Source organism: Rhinolophus ferrumequinum, chromosome X (genome assembly GCF_004115265.2).
Source record: "Rhinolophus ferrumequinum isolate MPI-CBG mRhiFer1 chromosome X, mRhiFer1_v1.p, whole genome shotgun sequence".
NCBI lineage: Eukaryota > Metazoa > Chordata > Mammalia > Chiroptera > Rhinolophidae > Rhinolophus > Rhinolophus ferrumequinum.
Window position 1 is genome coordinate 61,801,013 of NC_046284.1, and position 20,333 is coordinate 61,821,345.

Genomic DNA, 20,333 nt, shown 5'->3' on the forward strand with positions numbered 1-20,333 from the left:
AAAAAACTAAAAATAGATCTACCATATGACCCAGCAACTCCATGTCTGAGTTGTTATCCAAAGAAAATGAAAACACTTATTTGAAAAGATATATGCACCCATTCAGGTCCTCTGTCCGTTTTTACATTGGATGGTTTGTTTTTTTCTTGTTGAGTTGTATGAGTTATTTATATGTTTTAGATAGTAGCCCCTTATTGTAGGTTTTGTTTACAAATGTCTTCTCCCATTTGGTTGGTTGCCTCTTTGTTTTGTTGATGTTTTGTTTTTTCTGTGCAGAAGCTTTTTATTTTAATATAGTCCAATTCATTTATTTTTGCTTTGACTTTTTTTGACTTTGAGGTCAAATTCATAAAACCCTCTCTGAACCCAACGATCATAAATTTAGTACCTTTGCTTTCTTCTATGCAATTTATTGTTTCAGGTCTTATATTTACATCTTTGATTCAGTTTGAGTTAATTTTGGTATATGGTGACAGCAGTCTAGTTTCAAAGTTTTGCATGTGGATTGTGGATTTCCAAATATTCCCAGCACCATTTATGGAAAAGGCTTTCTTTTCTCCATTGTATGTTTTTAGCTCCTTTGTTGAAAATTATCCGCCCATATTCCTGTAGGTTTATTTCTGGATTCTCAGTTCTGTACTATTGGTTTGTGGGTCAGTTTTTCTGTCAATACCATGCTGTTTTGAGTATTGTCTCTTTATAGTATAAAGTGAAATCAGGGGATGTGATACCTCCAGCCTTGTTCTTTTTACTTAGGATTGCTTTCGCTATTTGGGGTCTTTTGTGATTCCATACAAATCTGATTTTTTGTTGTTGTTGTTCTATTTCTTGTAAAAAAAGCCATTGTGGTTTGGATGGGGTTTGAGTTAAATCTGTATATTGCTTTGGGTAATATGGTCATCTTAACTATGTTGATTCTTCCAATCCATGAACACGGAATAACTTCCCATTTCTTTGTGTCTTCTTCAATTTCTTTTAAAAATGTATTATAGTTTTCAGTGTATAGGTCCTTTATATCCTTTTTAAAGTTTATTCCTAAGTATTTTATTCTTATTTTGACACTTCTCCCAAGAGGACATATAAACTCCTAACAGATATACAAAAACTGCTCAACATTACTATTAGGGAAATGCAAATCAAAACCACAATGAGATGCCACCCCACACCTGTTAGAATGGCTATCATCAACAAGAGAAGCAATAACAAGCATTGGAGAGGTTGTGGAGAAAAAAAGAGCCCTCATACATTGCTGATGGGAATGGAAATTGGTACAGCCACTATGGAAAACAGTATGGAGCTTCCTCAAAAAATTAAGAATAGCATTACCACATGACCCAGCTATCCCTCTTCTGGTTATCTATCCCAAAAACCTGAAAACATTTTTCCATAAAGATATATGTACCACTATGTTCATTGCAGCATTATGCACCATGGCCAAGCCATGGAAACAACCAAAATTTCCTTTGATAGATGATTGAATAAAGAAGATGTGGTACATATATACAATGGAATATTACTCAGCCATAGGAAAAGATGAAACAATTCCATCTGCGACAGTATGGATGGATCTTGAGATTATCATGCTAATTAAAATAAGTAACAGAAAAAGTCAAGAACCATATGATTTCACTCATATGTGGGATACAAAACAGAAAGCAACACACAAGCAAACACATAGACTCAAACAACAGTTTATTGGCTATCAGAGGATAAGGGGGAGAGTGGTGATAGAAGAGAGTAAGGGAGTCAAATGTATGGTGATGGAAGGACAACTGACTCTGGGTGATGAATACACAATGCAATATATAGATGATGTATTATAGTATTGTACACTTGAAACCTATATAATTTTACTAACCAATATCACCCTCATAAATTTAATAAAAATTTAAAAATGAAAAGAAATGTTTACCTTTATGTTCATTGTAGCATTATTTATAATAGCCAAGATATGGAAGCAACCTCAGTTTCCATCAATAGGTGAATGGACAAAGAGGAAGATATGATATGTATATACAATGCTTTATTACGCAGCAATAAAAAAAGAATGAAATCTTGCCATTTGTGACAACATTGATGGACCTAACGGGTATTATGCTAAGTAAAATAAGTCATAAAGAGAAAGACAAATATTACATGTTTTCACTTATATGTAGAATCTCAAAAAAAAACCAAAAAAAAACAAATTAACAAACAAGAGAAAACAAATCAGACTTAGAAACAGAGAGCAAATGTATAGTTGCCATAGGGGATGTGTGGAAAAGGTGCAGGGGCTCCCAGGGGTAGCCGTGGGCTGATCACAGGCAAGGCTAAAATTGGCTTACATGGGAGACCCTCCCAAGAGACACCAGAGACAACACAAGAGGCCAGAGCTTCAAACCACAGAAAAACACTACCTGGTTAGCCCCACAAGCAGCACACCTGAATTGTGGATTCAACAGGCAAAAGAGCCAATGGGGGCAAACCCCATTCAGAGGGGTCAGCCCCAACAGAGCAGCACATACACTGTGGGCATAGCCAGTTCTCGCAGTCAGTCAGCCTGGGAGTCAATCCCCCCCAAAGGCCCTTTAAAGCAATCATGGCTCAACTATAAGAAGAAAATACACACAATAAGTCAAAGGACACTTCTTGAACACAGGGACCGAAGATCAGGGAGACTGCGTCACTAGACCATACAGGACACACAATACATAAGGCCACCCAGAAAAGACTGAGACACACAGGAAATCTACTTAATACATAGAAGTGAATACAGAAAGACAGCCAGAATGAGAAAACAAAGAAACATGTCCAAAATGAAAGAACAGAAGAAACCTCCAGATATTGAACTAAATGAAAAGGAGGCAACCATCCTACCAGAGACACAGTTTAAAAACACTGTTTATAAGAAGGCTTAAGGAACTTAGTGAAAATTTCAACAAAGAGATAGTAAGCATAAAGAAGGATATAGAAACCATAAAAAAGAACAGTCAGAAATAAAGAATACAATAACTGAAATGAAGAATACACTGGAAGAAATCAAAAGTAGATTAGATGAAGCAGAGGATAGAATCAGCAACTTAGAAGACAAAGTAGCAGAAAACACCCAATCAGAACAACAAAAAGAAAAAACAATTTTAAAAAATGAAGAAAGTTTAAGGAACATTTGGGACAACATCAAGTGTAACAACATTCACATCATAGGGGTGTGAGAAGGAAACAAGGGGGTAAAGGATCAAGAACATATTTGAAGAAATAATAACTGAAAACTTCCCTAACCTGATGAAGGAAATAGACATACAAGCCCAGTAAGCACAGAGTCCCAAACAACCTGAACCTAAACAGGCCCACACCAAGACACATTGTAATTAAAATGGCAAAAGCTAAAGGCAAAAAGAAAAATCCTAAAAGCAGCAAGAGAAAGACAACTAGATACTTAAAGGGAGTTCCCATAGATTATCAGCGGATTTCTCAACAAAAACTTTGCAGGCCAGAAGGGAGTGGCAAAAAACTATTCAAAGTGATAAAAAACAAGAGCCTACAACCAAGACTACTTTACCCAGCAAGGGTATCATTTAAAATTGAAGGAGAGATAAAGAGCTTCCCCAAAAAGAAAAAGCTAAAGGAATTCATTACCACCAAGCCAGTATCACAAGACATGATGAACAGACTTCAAGCAGAAGAAAGGGTAAAACGAACAAAGGAACATAAAAAATATGAATAATGAAATGGCAATGACTATGTACCTATCAGTAATCCTTTAAAAATAAATTGATTAAATGCCCCAATCAAAAGACATAGAGTAGCTGAATAGATAAGAAAACAAGACCCATGCATATGCTGTCCCACCTCAGATCGAAAGACACACACAGACTCAAAGTAAAGGGATGGAAAAAAATGTTTCATGCAAATGCAAATGAGTAAAAAGCTATATCAGACAAAATAGACTTTAAATGAAGACTATAATAAGAGACAAAGTAGGACACTACATAATAATAAAGGGATCAATCTAACAAGAGGACATCACCCTAGTAAACATTTATGCACACAACATAGGAGCATGTAAATATATAAAACAAATATTGACCAACATAAAGACAGAGATAAACAGTAACACAGACATAGTAGGGGAATTTAACACCTCACTAACACCAATGGACAGATCTTCCAGACAGAAAATCAACACGGAAAAAATGGCTTTAAATGATACACTAGACCATGTTGATTTAACTGATATTTTTAGAGCATGTTACCCCAAAACAAAAGAATATATATTTCAAGTGTACATGGAACACATTCCAAGATAGACCATATATTAGGACACAAAACAAGTCTCAATAAATTTCAGAAGATTGAAATCATATTAAGTGTCTTCTCTGACCACAGTGGTATGAAACTAGAAACCAATTACAAAAGAAAAAGAAAAAAAGAAGAAGAAAAGAAAAACACATAAACACAGAGATGCTACATAACATGCTACTAAATAATGAAAGGGATAATGAGATCAAGGAAGAAATCAAATGACATCTTCAGACAAATAAAAATGAAAACACAACAACTCAAAATCTATGGGACACAGCGAAAGCAATCCCAATGAGGAAATTCACAGCAGTGCAGGCCTACCTAAAGAAAAGAAAAATCTCAAATAAACAGTCTAACTTTACACATAAGGGAGGGATGTGGGGGGGAAAAAACAGCAAACAAGGCCCAAAGTGAGTACAAGTAAGGGAATAATAAAAATCAGGGCAGAAATAAATGAACTAGAGGCTAAAAGAACAATAAAAAAGATCAATGAAACCAAGAGTTGGGTTTTTAAAAAAATAAACAAAATTGAAAAACACCTTTAACCAGACTCATTAAGAAAAAAAGAGGACCCAAATAAATAAATGAGAAATGAAAGGGGAAAAGTGACAACAGATACCACATAAATATAAAAAAAAATTTAAGAAAGCACTATAATCAGCTATATACCAACAAACTGGAGGAAATGGATAAATTCCTAGAAGCATACAATCTTCTAAGGCTGAATCAAGAAGTAACAAAAAATCTGAACAGACCAATTACACCTAACAAAATCCAATCAGTAATCAACAAGCTTTCAACAAACAAAAGTCCTGGACCAGATGGCTTCACAGGTGAATTTTACCAAACACTGAAAAATTAATTAACATCTAGTGTTCTCAAACTAGTCCAAAAAAATCAACGGGCAGTAAGGCTCCCAAGCTCATTTTATGGGGCCATGTTTACCTTGACTTAACACCAGACAAAGACATTACAAGAAAACAAAAAACAAAAAAACATAGGCCAATATCCCTGATGAACATAGATGTAAAATCCCCAACAAAATATTAGCAAACTGCATTCAGCAATACTTTAAAAAGATCATACGTCACGATCAAGTGGGATTCATTCCTGGAATGCAAGGTTGATTCAATATTTGCAAATCAATTAACGTGATATGTCACATAAACAAAATAAAAAACAAAAATCATGTGGGCATATCAATAGATGCAGAAAAAGCATCTGACAAAATCCAGCATCCATTTATGATTAAAAACTCTCAGCAAAGTAGGAATCAAGGGAACATATCTCAACATAATAAAGGCCACATATCATAAACCCTCAGGAACATCATACTCAATGGGGAAAAGCTAAAAGTATTCCCCTGAAAATCAGGAAGAAAACAATGGTGTCTACTTTCACCACTTGGATTCATCATAGTACTAGAAGTCCTAGCCCCAGCAGTTACACAAGATATAAAAGGCATCAAAGTTGGAAAAGAAGAAGTAAAACTGTAATTACTTGCAAATGACATGTTACTATATAGAGAGGACCCCTAAGATTCCACCAAGAAATGATTAAAACTGATAAATGAATTTAGTAAAGTAGCAGGATACAAAATTATTATTCAGAAACTGGTTACATTTTTATATACCAGTAACAAACTATCTGAAAGAGAAATTCAGAAAGGAATCCCATTTATAATTGCATTAAAAAATACCTAGGAAAAAAATTTAACTAAGGAAGTGAAAGACCTGTATGAGAAAATTATAAGACACTGAAGAGAGAAATTAAAGAAGACACAAATAAATGGAAACACATACCATGCTCATGGACAGGAAGAATTAACATTGTTAACATGTCCATACCACCCAAAACAATCTATAGATTCAATGCAATCCCTATCAAAACACCAATGGCATTTTTCACAGAACTGGAACAAATAATCCTAAAATTTATATGAAACCATGAAAGACACTGAATAGCCACAGCAATATTAAGAAAAAAGAAAAAGGATTTCTGGTCAAAATGGCAGCTGAACGGAGGCCTTACAATTATGGACATACAGAAGAAACCACCTCTAGAATGGTAGGAGGGGCAGAGATGTGGAATGGGTTGTTCCAACACATTTGTGTGACCATTGAAAATCAGGAGGGATATTTTGGCTGCTGAGGTTCCCCCTGAGGAGCACAGGGTTTCAGTGCCAGGGAGAAAAGTCCCAATAACTTCTGTCTGTGAAAACCAGCAGAGATTGTGGCTGAGTGAGACAGAGAATGGCTGCACTCCCAGGTGCTCCTCTTAAATGGCCCATGCACAGACTTACTTGCTGAGAGACTCACTTGCTCTGAGCTCCAGTGCTGGGGGCAGCAGCTTGAAAGGCGCCAAGAACATATGGAGAGGAACTGAATTGTCTGTCTTCAGAGAGAAGGCTAGCAGGGCAGCTTTCTCCAGGTTGGAGGAGCTGGTGGAAGGCATCGCTTCTTTGTTGAGCCCTCCCCCTTCCTGCCTGCAGATGCACCCATGCATGCACACATGCAGACATCATATCTAGACCTCCATCAAACTGGCTATTGCCTTTTGTCTGTCCTGCCCTGATTCCCTGATACCACGACCCACCCAAATTTTGGCTACACCCAAGCCGCTTCCAGTGGCTTTTCCATATAATGGCCTGCCTCGGCTCACACGATGGACTTTCATAAACTCTCTCAAAGGTTCACAAACCCCAAACAAGAAACATCTGGCTTCAGCATGTCCTGGATCTCTGGCTGAGCAGCCCTAAGCCCAGAACTAGTGGCAGCAAGCCTCTCAAGGCACCTGAAGCACAGTGCTGGTGGCAGCCATCTCTGCATTGCTTTCTGGCTCATGTCAGGTGCCTCTGGGTAGGGCATAGACTGTGGCTGAACTGGGCCTCCAGTGGGTCCCCTCCTGGAAGGCCCCGGGTCTGGCAGATCCAGTGGCCAGCTTCAGACTTGGCCAGAGCATCACCTGGCCACCTCCAAGAATGACACACCCAAATGGCAGACTGGGGAGGCATCAGAGCCGTGTTATAGTGAACCTCACTCTGTAGGGTCAGCTCCTGCACTACAGCTCTTCCACTGTAGTGATAGCCAGTCCTCATAACCAATCAGCCTGAGGGGCAATTCCTCCCATTGACATGCAAACAGCAATCAAGTCTCAGCTACAACAGGAGGGCACACATAACCTAAACATGGGATTCACCTGGAGCACCCGGACTGCACCACTGGGCCCCACAGGACACCTATTACATAAGGCCAATCTACTAAGGCCAGGAGACACAGTAGCTCTACATAAAAACAAATACAGGAAGGCAACGAAAACAGGGAGATATCCCTCCTAATTTTTAACCACCACATGTGGAAGTGGGTCTAGCCCATTCTGTGTCTCCAACTCTCCTACCTGTCTTGAGGTGGTTTCTTCTGTATGTCTTTGGTTGTACAGCTTTGGATCAATCAGCTAGACTTTAGGTGACTCTCAATGATGGTTTGTCACGCCGGGTGGCATGCTGGGTCTCAGCTCCCGCTCCCCGCACAAGAACGCATGATATGGTGAGGCCAAAAAGGAACACCCACAGAGCCATAGATAGTCATACCACTATATTCTCGCTGGCAGCTGGGTTGCAGACACAGGAAACAGGAGCCACACTATCTGCAATCCACCGTCTGCTTCTCTGCCAACCCACCTCACTTGCTAGCTGCAATCCACGCTTGCTAGCTTAGCCACGGCAGTTGCATAACAGTGGCTAATGGCTAATCGGTAACAGCTGATGGCCAGCTAGTCACAGCTGACGGCCATCTACTACCCGAGCCAGCACCTTTCTATGTGAGGCCGAGAGCCTGGAAACTGCTCTCTGGGACTCTGTCCCCAAATGGTTGTTCTCTAATTTAGTTGTAATTTTGGTATGGTCATGATAGGAGGCAACCACAGTGTTTATCTACTTCACCATTTTGAGACTCCATCTTTTTCATACATAGATATTTTGGCCTATTTCTGGATTTCCTTTTCTATAGCATTGGTTTCTTCATGTTCCACTACAACACTGATTTAATTATTGATATTTAATAAAATGCTTTAATGTCAGTAAAAAAAAAAAAAAGGAAAAACTTAGTTCTCCACCTACTTCTGTATTTCTCTTTATTATGTATCTCCTTTGCTACTCACACAGAACAATTTACATCCAACACTTCTGGTCACCAAATATGTGGAGGAATTTCCCCACTCAAAACAATTCTCTGTGACACCAACTGGGTATCCTATAATACAACTCAATTCCGAGACTATCTACCCAGATATAGCGTCAGATTCCATAGGTTAAGGGTCTAGTCCTACAAGACTACACCCTCCCTGCCCCCCAGCTTCAAACACCAATTATAAGCCTAGGTTGTTACCTGAATTTCTGACTTACTGACCAGGCTTCAGATTGGATGTTCCTTTGACCCCTACCTCAGATTCAGTTAATTTGCTAAAGCAGCTCAGAAGACTCAGGTAAACACTTACGTTTACCAGTTTATTAAAGGATATGATAAAGGATACAAGATGGACATACAGATGGAAGAGATGTGTAGGGCAAAGTATGGGGGAAGGAGTGCAGAGCTTCTCTGCCCTGTCTGGGCACACCACTCTCTCAGCACCTCCACGTGGTCACCAAAGTGGAAGTTGTACGAATCCAGTCCTTTTGAATTTCTATGGAGGCTTCATCACTAAGGCATTATGAATTCCATTTTCAGCCCTTCTCCTTTCTCAAGAGAATGGAGGGCAGGGCTGAAAATTACAAGCTTCTAATCATGGATTGGTCTTTCTGGTGACCAGCCCTCATCCAGTAGCTATCCAGGAGCCCATTTAGCGTCATCTGATTAGAACAAAAGACACTCTTATCACCCAGGAAATTACAAAGGTTTGAGGAGCCTTGTGTTAGGAACTGAACAAAGACCAAATATCAGAACAGAAGATGCTCTTATCGCTTAGGAATTTACAAGAGTTTTTGGAGCTCCCTGTTAGAAACTGGGGTCAGAGACCAATATATGTTTTATTTCAAATCACAATATCACAGCTGATTCCTGAAATTTTCATCGTTAGTGGAATATCACCACAGCACTCATTTCTTATTTAGGATATGTGGGAAAACACATTTGCTTATTATTTTCTAATAACACTATAATCGAAATTACCCTATTAGAGACTGATAAATTAAAATAAAATGTGAGGCCACTAATCTTTGTAGTTAGTGGGAATTTAGGAAGGGGCATATCCTGAATTGTCCCAGGGACTTCAAGCCCAGAAAAGGTACACTGTTAGGGAGCCCTGATCCTGGGTACACCAAACACTTGAAAAATTGGGGGTATCTGAGCCAATGGTGAAGAGTGAAATCCAAACATAAAATGAGAAGATGCCAAATTCTGTGTAGGTTAAATTGTATACTATCTTGTACACCTGATAAGATGTGATAAAACAGGCAGTTTAGCTCTGTGGTCTTCCACCCAAGGACCCATAAATCCAGTCTAATTCAGACAAAAAACCACCAGAAAAATCCGTTGATGGACATTCTACAAAATACCTCACCAGAACTCCTCAAAACTGTCAAGGTCATCATTCAGAAGGAAAGTCTGAGAAACTGTCACAGTCTACAGGAGCCTAAGGAGACATGATGACTGAATGTAATGTAGAATTCTGAATGGGATCCTGGAACAGAAACAGGACATTAAGAAAAAAACTAAGGACATTTGAATAAACTATAGACTTTTGTTGATAATAATGCAACAATACTAGCTCATAAACCGTAACAAATATGCCATGTTAACAATAGAGGAATCTGGGAGTAAGGTATTTGGAAACTGTATTATCTTTGTGATTTTTCTGTAAATCTAAAACTTTTCAAAAATGTTTATGAAGAAAATATACTATGAGAAGATCCCTGAGTTACATAAGTCACTCACAGGATTAATCTTTCATTTATGGTTTACTTTATTTAGTCTTTTGTTTCTATTTCACTCAATTAACTTTAGAATACTTTGATAGACAAGAAAGGAAGTAAACCTGTTCACAGGCTAAACTTGAGTTGTTTTTTTTATGCAGCTATACATCCCCAGACATTTAAAATGGCAATGGAGTTCGTAACCCAAAATATGGAGTCTAACCTCTGAACCTACTTGCCTGCTTCACAGGTTTTGTTTTGTTTGAAGCATTTCCATTACGTCATCAACAATTTATTGTATAAATCAGTGTAACCAGTTCTGGCAATAGGATCAGCAAGTTCAATAATTTTTTTTTAATCACACTAAATATTAGCTCACTATTTTATTTCTTGAAATATTAGAAATTTTCAACATTCTTTTCTAGTATAACACTTTTTTCCCATTCACAGAGTATACAGATCTGACAATTAAGTTTTCGAACTTGTTGCAATGATGCTGCTAACCTTTTTCTGATATCAGAGGGATCATTCATTATGAATTTGTATCAACTGGACAGTTAACCAAGTTTATTATTTTGAAGTGCTAAAAAGGCTGTGTGAAAAATTAGATGAAAATGACCTGGACTTTTCACCAACAATTCATGGCTCTTGCATCACGACAATGCACCAGCTCACAAGGCACTGTCTGTGAGGGAGTTTTTAGCCAGTAAACAAATAACTGTGTTAGAACACCCTCCCTACTCATCTGCTCTGGCCCCCAATGACTTCTTTCCTTACCCAGAGATAAAGAAAATATTGAAAGGAAGACATTTTGACAACATTCAGGACATTAAAGTAATATAATGACAGCTCTGATGGCCATTCCAGAAAAAGAGTTCCAAAATTGCTTTGAAGGGTAGACTAGGCACTGGCATCAGTGCATAGCTTCCCAAGGGGAGTACTTCAAAGGTGACCATAGTGATATTCAGCAATGAGGTACATAGCACTTTTTCAAGGATGAGTTTGCAAACTTAATTGTTCGACCTTGTATATTCATCATATTTTCTTTTTCAGGTTTTTAGAGTTTTTGCCAAGGTTATTGTGATAATGTCTATATGTAATCTGGTGGTTTCTAATCTACATATTAATCATTACATTTTGTGTGTGTGTTTTTTTTTCCGCAAATGGCTCGAGTCAGGATGAGAAATAACACAAATTAACCTATACATATATTATATTTCTTCTAAAACTTTAATTTATTTTTGCCAGAGGTTAAATTTTTGCTTGATTTAGATTTTGTTTTTTTTCTTCCTTTATCAGCTAATCCTTGGTGAGGATGAATAAGTCAATATCACAAAAATAGAAAGATGGGTGAGAAAAAAAAGAAGACAAAAAGCACTAGCACTATAACTCTTAATCAAACTTCAAGGCTAATGAAAATGCCAAATGCAATTGAGTATTTACTAATCCTGTGCAATTTGAGAGGTTTCAGTGTACTGGGATTCTCTTCATTTAGCGAGAGTAAAAGTGAGGCCAGGAGTGAAATTACTTTGTTCCACCAATATTATCAACATTCTCCAGAAACTTACTTAATTTGGATCCTCAAGGGTTGTACAGAGAAATCCGTAGGTGGATTTTACATTAAGTGAGGCAATAGGCCTATTCGGGAATAAATAAATATTTTTTAAGTCAGTTTTAGAAGATGCAAAATAAATGTTCTAAAAGACTACAATATTGTTCACCAACTTTGAAAAGTGAGTGAAATGATGTTCAATGCAGAGAATTGTACTGAAGGGATTATCAGAGTAAACAAAAAAGGAAGCTAACTCATAGAAATGTGCCACCAATAAGGTATATTTTACTCTATGTAAATTTAAACACCAATTGAAAATGAAATAAAATCTTTGACTTTTGAATTAACAGATACACACAATAAAATGCATCTTTATTTCTCATAACTTTATTAATGTCTATATTAATTAATAAGAAAACATGCAATACAGAACCTGAAATAGAACACTTAATACACATTTGCCACTGGACTACATACTGCCATCCCGGGCCATCCAATATCCAACCATCTCACTTCCAAAGCGTGGCTAGAGCTGCTTTGGGATACTGTTCACTTTCAGATGCTGTATGATGTCACAGAGGAGGAATCTTCCCAAAATACAAACATAAATATATATTTCATAAAATTCCAAGTATTTTAAGCAGAGATAGCATAAATTTCACACATTTTATTCCTAAAAATACCACATACAATCACTAAACAATTGCCTTCATTTTTTTTTCATTTGTGCACACACATTTTTCAGAGTAGTCTTTATATTACTAATTCTGCTGTTGTCAACTTATACTGCTTTTAAAAATCACATTTACTGAAAGCACGGGGATTGTTAGTGTAAGAAAGCTACTACGAATGAATATTTTAAGGCCTCTGCATAAAATTGCTCTGGTGTGGTAATTGGCACATAATGTAAAAAGGTTCCTGTCCAAATACGGTTCAGCTTCTCTTGCTCCCGGGTTTTCCAGGGTGATTGTGCCAATTGGAAATAGCCAAAATAATGTCTAATGAATGATTGTGATAAAAGCTTTATCTAAACATAACTATAAATTTGGTTTGAAACAAATATGAAAAGAAAGACAAGAAATGATAACCATACTGGAAAATGTAAATCAGAAGAGTGTAAAAAAGAAAAGCCCAAACAACTAGATGTTCATAAATGTATATTGGGTAATATATGCACATTCAGTCTTAATGTGAACAACAACAACAAAAAAACCCTAATGTTGAAATATACATGTGGGTAAAACTTACTTAATTTTCCCATGACAGAAAAAGATTTTTTTTTTTTTGCGTGTGACGTGATTACATTTTAAGGACTGCACAATTTGTGATTTTTTAGTCTATTTTTATCCATGTTAATGAAAGTGTGTGACAAATATTAGTTTGGGAAGGCAGAGGCTCTGCATAACTGTCACCAATACACAATAGCACTAATCATTTAACAACCATTTTTTCTAACCAAATTTACATTACTAAAAATAAACTGTTAAATCACTAAATGAGACTACACAAAATGTACTCTAAATTCATTACATTGTTTGTATCATATATGTTTGTTTTTAATACACCCACATAATATTAGCTAAAACTTGAAAATAAAGTTCAAGAAAAAAATGTGTATGCACTAAGCATATAAGATACATGGTCTTTGAATACTTACTTACAAATGTGATATATTAATGCTATAGCTAGTAAATTAATAATCACATGTAATTGAACATGGCCACAAAATTGAATAACCAGTCTCTCTGAACATATTATTATCATACTTGTCATTCAATTTGAAGTTCTAATTTCAAACTAAATCAAATCTTTTTTTTTTTTTTCCCCAAGGGAAATATTTTTGATTGACGGTAAAATGATATTTTTTGTAGTTCCAGGACTAAATATTTTCCACATCAGAAAAACCACCTGTGAGCTTTGTCAACCTATAGCTCTGTCCATCCACTTAAAGAAAGAATTTGCAATGTGATGAGAAAGATCTCATCAGATCTGAAGCCTTGGAAGTGCAGGTTGCCAAGGCCAGACCTAGTGGAAGCTCAGAAAGAGAATGCGTAGGGGAGAATAGCTGGGCTCACACCCCTTGCCTCTTTGGCTACTTCTAGCCTGCTTCCATTCAAAGCCTCTCTGGCACAAACCCAGAAGAGGGTGCCCAGCCTTTTGATATTCTAAACACAATCTAAGTCTGACTATATAATCAGAGTTAGAAAGGGCAATAAAAGCATATCTGTTCATTCCTAAATCTCTAGGAAAGGTATCAAAACTTCACCAATCTAGATATGAGAATGTAAGAGCCACCCTTATAACTCACCCTTATAACATTTGAAGGACTACACAATTTGTGAGTTTTCAGTCTATTTTTATCCATGTTAATGAATCATACTATCAGAAAAAAATTTCCCAAATATCTCACTTTTGTTCCTAGTCTGATGCTTATTAACATAGTGACCATTCATAGTCCTGACATATTATTTAATAATTTTTCAGTTTCTTTTTATCTCATTTTTATTTATTTATTTTTGTGTGTGTAGATCTTAACTAAAATGTAGACAGAAAAATGTGGAGTTAACTAAAACAGAAGAAAAAAATTCTCATATTATCTTTGCAAGATTTTAAAGAAAAACTTTCTAAAGTCTACTGGAAGCTCTGATTTTGTCATTCTGGGTTTTTTCCTATCTTACCCAGTTTTAAAACCCTCATTACCAACAATATCAATAACAATATCAACACATATACATGGTAATATTTCAATAAACTTTCAAACATCATCAGTCCTTTAGGATTCACATGCACCTGGAGTACCAGTATGCTTCAAATCCCTCTGAACATCAACAAATACAAAGGAGAAAAAATATTAATAATACTAATTAATTTGAAATTTCAGTAATTAAACTCTTGTAGTTAAAAGGTAAGAAGTTATTCTACACACCAACTCAAATATGATTTAAAGAGTTTCACAATGGTAACAATATATTCTCAAAACGCTACGTAACCTGCTGGGCACAAGAAGAGAAGCTTTCTCAACTCTCAGTGGAAACCTTCACCAATGAAATTGTACATTTACCACAGTTTATATTACAACATTTACACACAGTTTAATCATAAATTACATATCTTCAAGTTACACATCACAAAGTCTACATCTAATTTAATCAACAAGAAATAGTCCCCCCCCCATTAAAATATCAATTGTCTCTTGGTTTAGTGTAATACTGAAGCAAGACATTTTCTTGGTTTTGCTATGGAAGAAAATTAAGTTGGTGGTGTTTCTGTAAACTGGTAAAATGTGTACATAGAAGATCATGGTCAGTTAAGAGGACAAAAAAGAAAATAAAGAACAGACAACAGAAGGAAACTAATGTTCCCTAGGAATACTAGTGTATTCTTTGCTTTGAAGGGCGTGTTTTGTTATCCTATGAGATTTTGTTGTTTCTTTGTGTGTGTGTAATTGGGGTATTTCTTATCAACCCCAAGAAGTAGTCACGAACCTTATTTCTCCCTCTGCACATCTCCTTAAAGTTCTATACTGTAACACCTTTGATGTAGATTTTTAATTATATCTCTTGAAAAGTTCCTTCCTGACTCTCATCTTGTTATCAGTGGTTTTCTTCAGCAAGCTGAGCTAGAATGAGAAAACTCCCTTAGTCTTATGTGTTTAGTATGTGGTTTTATCTACAATTATATTAATTTCTTTATTCTTTTTACTGAACATCTTTTGGTATCAACCTTTAGCTGTCACATCATCATTTAAATCTTCCTGATATTCTCTAGAAAATAGTAATTTACAGATATTCTCTAGAAAATAGCAATTTACAGATTTATTTACAGTGTAAATAAATCGTGCACTGACTGCATCCACCTTCCTTCTGATTTTCTAGGCTGTTATATACAAGTTCCAGAAGATAAAGACCTAATTAATAATGGGATATAGGCTTAAAATAGCAGATACAATATTATTTCTGATGCACTTTACACTAAATTACAAAAGTATTTTTAAAAAGAGGCCTTTTTAAGCAAATAGTTGCCTAATTTGGGCACAGTTATTGCACTTCTGTGTCTCGAACTCTACTAAAGAGTAGAGAATAGGTTATGGACATATATCTGTACAGTTTATATATATATATATATATATATATATATATATATATATATATATATATATAAATTACTGCAAATGTATATACAAATTTTATCAACAATATATTCTTGAAATAAAGATAGAAAACATAAAAAAGACAGACAAATATATAAGAGATATTTACACTCCCTCTTCTGCAGTTTCGTACAAACACTAATAAAAGTACACTGGAGACCACAAATATCAAACAAAAAGACAAACAAAAATGCTATTGTATTTATATTTTCTAATGTTATCTGAACAAAGATTAGATTAACTAAAGGTACTCTTGGAAAATCAGATATTTGCTAGTTTTCCATTTGCTACTTAGTAGGTCCACAAAAATCAGATTGGAAAAAATCAGTAATATTGCACATTTCGGTAAGAATAAATAAAAAACTATAGTGCATCAGAAATAATACATGCTACATATTAATATCTATCATGATAAGCCTTTCTGTACAAAGGGGTGTAAATATTTCAATTTCTTTTCTTTTTAAATACACATTCTGAATTAAACAAATTGTAAATTTATTTTTAATTTTTGACTAAGGGTCTAGCTCTAGAGTTTATTCTGGTATCTGTTTCTATTTACATAGCTATTTACAAATCTAACAATTTGGAATATTCATTAAAATTGAATCTTAAATTTTAATTATATACATCCTGTTGAAAAATGTGAATTAGCCATTGTAGCTTTACAAGGGATGTTCTTCCATAATGGGAGAATCACCCCTCGGGGGTCTGGCCTGTTGGCCTGGAGTGAAGGTTGTCAAGGGTATGACTTTCATTGAATCACCACCAGGATGAAGTCTTTCAGACATAGTGTAAAACTGAGATCTTGTACTACCTTGCACTCCCTGATCAAGAGAAAGTAGTCCCTCAGGTCCAGCACCTTGCTGCAAACCCCTTGCTGGTTGTAGAGGGCTGCGATGGAGAGCAGCAGCCTGTGGCAGAGGAGGGCTGCGGTGGGTTGCGGCAGGCTGTGCCAGCGGAGGGCTGTAGCTGAGGGCTGAGGCCTGTGCTGGTGGGGGGCTGTGGCGAAGAGCAGTAGCCTGCGCTAGAGGCGGACTGTGGTGGAGAGCAGAGGCCCGCGCTGGTGGAGGGCTGTGGCACAGTGCGATAGCTGGGGTCACCGGAGGGCTGTGGCAGACAGCCATGGTCTGTGTCACCGGAGGGCTACGGCAGCGAGCAGAGGCCGGGGTCGGCGGTGGGCTGTGGCACAGAGCAGGGGCCTGTGCATTTGAAGGGCTGGCATGGGTCAGAGAAGCTGGCATCCAACAGGCGTCAGAATGGCCCAAGATGAGACACTCTTGAGTGCAGTTGTCGGAGGCCTCCTCCACAGTCGGTTGAACAGTTATTTCTGCACCTGTTAGGGTGGGAAACAAATGGTAAAATTTAGATTTCAATGGTGTATTTTTATTAGCTAAAAACAAATCATATTGTTACAGGAAGAGTTAAAAATCTATATATTAATACATCAGAGACTTCCAATATTTTAACAATTGGTCCTTGATTTGTCAAGAAATAATTCCCAGAGAAACAGAAATAACCAGGCGTGGGTGGATGGGGTCACATTTTTATAATTGTGATACTTTGGCCTAGTCTCCCAAATGTAAATATTTTTAATTGTGTTTGTGACTGTAAGTGGAAACCATGGTCATTGAGCTATATCTAAAACTCAGTTGAAATATGGCTCCTAACACAAAGAAAGGACATGAGTAAAATGAATGGGAAAACCAGTCATAGAAACGTATAATGAACCAACCAATTATAGCTCACCATTTGGTTAAGAATCTAATTAATCTGAGAATAAATCTGAAAATAAATTAGGTTAATTTGGAAACAGTTTATTGAACTCTAAGATGCCTTTTAGTTTCAAGAATGAAATATAGCTATAATTATCTCAAAGAAAATTGATTTCTGTATTCCTCATTTTCTGAAACATGACAAATCAGTTTAGCAATATCATAAACTACAGATATAAAATACTTAGTGTTAAACTATAATACCTTCTAAAACTCCTTCATGAGGTTTCTGTAAAGTTTTCAAATGCCAAGAGGTATCAAGCATCAATAAGCATACCATACAAAAACTAGCAAAATAAAAATAGAGTAGCTACCGGTATATCAATATAAAAGGTGACTTTAGAACGAAAAATAGTATTAGCTATAATGAAATACATTACATCATTATAAAAAGGTCAATTTGCTAAGAAGACATAATCCTAAAAATTAAAGATAGAAATTCATGATCCTATAAATCCTCAACAGGATACAGAGTCCAGGTACTGTCAGTATCCCATCATATGTAAATCTAAAGAATAGGACATATAAGAACTGACTCTCATTAAGACAAATTTTTTTCCATCAGATAACCATTTAGTTTTCTTCATTTATAGGGCACTTAAAAAATGTCCCTATGAGGAGCGGCTGGATCACTCAGTTGGTTAGAGCACGAGCTCTGAACAACTGGGTTGCCGGTTTGATTCCCACATGGGCCAGTCAGCTGAGCCCTCCATAACTAGATTGAAGACAACGAGCTGCCACTGAGCTGCCACTGAGCTGCTGGAGGGGCGGCTGGATGGCTCAGTTGGTTGGAGCGCGGGCTCTTGGTAGCAAGATTGCTGGTTCAATTCCCACATGGGACGGTGGGCTGCACCCCCTGCAACTAAAGATTGAAAATGGCGACTGGACTTGGAGCTGAGCTGCGCCCTCCACAACTAGATTGAAGGCCCACGACTTGGAGCTGATGGGCCCTGGAGAAACACATTGTTCCCCCATATCCCCCTTAAAAAAAAAACCTAGTACAGAAGAATCTTAAAAAAAAAAAAAAAAGTCCCTATGAGATTAACATTTAAAATATCCTATATTTTCACACAATTGTATTTGAGCAATAGTTGGGAAGGTAGAGTTTTATGTATTTTTTGATGATGTTAAATCATACAAATATGCATGGAAATATGTGAATGCACATATATCTATACTTTAAAACAGAATTTCGTTTCCTGGTCATCAGAAAAGCAACTGATCTGGTAGCCTTAAATTTTACAACAAAATAATACATCATAGTTTCAAAATTGAGTCACTTGGTTATTCATGATAAGAAATTTAATACAAAGTCATTTTCACTGAAAGAAGCTATGATTTATACACATTCTTTTTAAACAGCTTTATCGAGATATAATTCACCCAGTTAAAGTGCACAATTTAATAGTTTTGAGTATATTCACAGAGTTGTGCAACTATTATCACAATCAATTTTGGGATATCCTTATCATCCTAAAAAGAAATCTGGTATACATTACCTGTCATAGCCCATTTCCCCCCAAATTCCATCCTAAGCAATCATTACTCTACCTTTTTCTTTTATATATTTGCTTATTTTAATATAATATAAATGGAATCCTTCAACTGGGGTGTTTTGTGACTGGTCTGTTTCATTTAGCATAATGCTTCTAAGGTTCTTCCATGTTGTAGTATGTATGAGTACTTCAATTCTTTTATCATTGCCCAAGATTATACTTTGCATGCATATAACCCATTTGATTTATCCATTCATCAGTTGATGGACATTTGGGTTGTTTCCACTTTGTGGCTATCATAGATAATGTTGCTATAAACATTTTTGTAAAAGTTTTTTTCTAGACACAGTTATTCGATTCTCGTGGGAATATAGTAGCTAGGTTTGGAATTGCTAGGTCACATGGCAACCCTGTTTTTAACTTTTGAGGAATTGCCAAACTGTTTTCCAAATTGGCTGCACAATTTTACACTTTAACAAGCAATGCATGGAGGTTTCAATTCCTCGACTCATTTTCTGCAAAAATTCAGCTTGGATTTTTGATCAGGGATTGTGCTGAATCTGAAAATCAATTTGTAAGGTATTGCACTTTAGCAATTTTAAGTCTTCCAGTCTTTCAACATGGGATGTCTTACCACTTATTTCGATCTTTCATCCTTAATTTTTTAAAATAGTATTTCAGAATTTTCAGAATACAAACTTTGCACTTCTTTTGTTAAATTTGTTCCTAAGTATCTTATTCCATTTTATTCTATTGTAATGGGATTGTTTCTTTAATTTCGGGGAACTATTTATTGCTAAGTTACAGAAGTACACTTGATTTTTATATATTGATCTTACAGGTTGCAATACTGCTGAGCTTGATTATTAGTTTTAATAGATTTTAGTGAATTTCTTACAATTTTCTGTATACAAGATGATTATCACCTGCATACAGACATAGTTTTACTTCTTTCTTTGCAATATGTATGCATTTTATATCTTTCCTTGTCTAATTGCCCTGGGGGGAAAAAACCTCTGGTATAGTGTTTAAGTGCTGAAAGGAGACATCCTGTGTCTTATTTTTGATCTTAGGGGAAAACACTGACTATTTCATCATTAAAATATTTTCCAATTACTCTTGTGGTTTCTTCTTTCTGTTATTTATTCCTAATTTCACTCCACTGGGGTCAGGT

General features: G+C 36.3%; 1 protein-coding gene across 1 annotated transcript in view; it reads right to left on the reverse strand.

Annotated features, from left to right (window-relative positions):
• Nucleotides 1-16,416: 16,416 nt before the first annotated feature.
• The window catches only part of LOC117026836 (protocadherin-11 X-linked-like), a 788,660-nt gene continuing 784,743 nt past the window's right edge, over nucleotides 16,417-20,333 (reverse strand). The window contains 1 exon segment of the mRNA XM_033113963.1: nucleotides 16,417-17,224. Within this exon segment, the coding sequence (XP_032969854.1) occupies nucleotides 16,554-17,224 (671 nt within the window). The 3' untranslated portion in view covers nucleotides 16,417-16,553.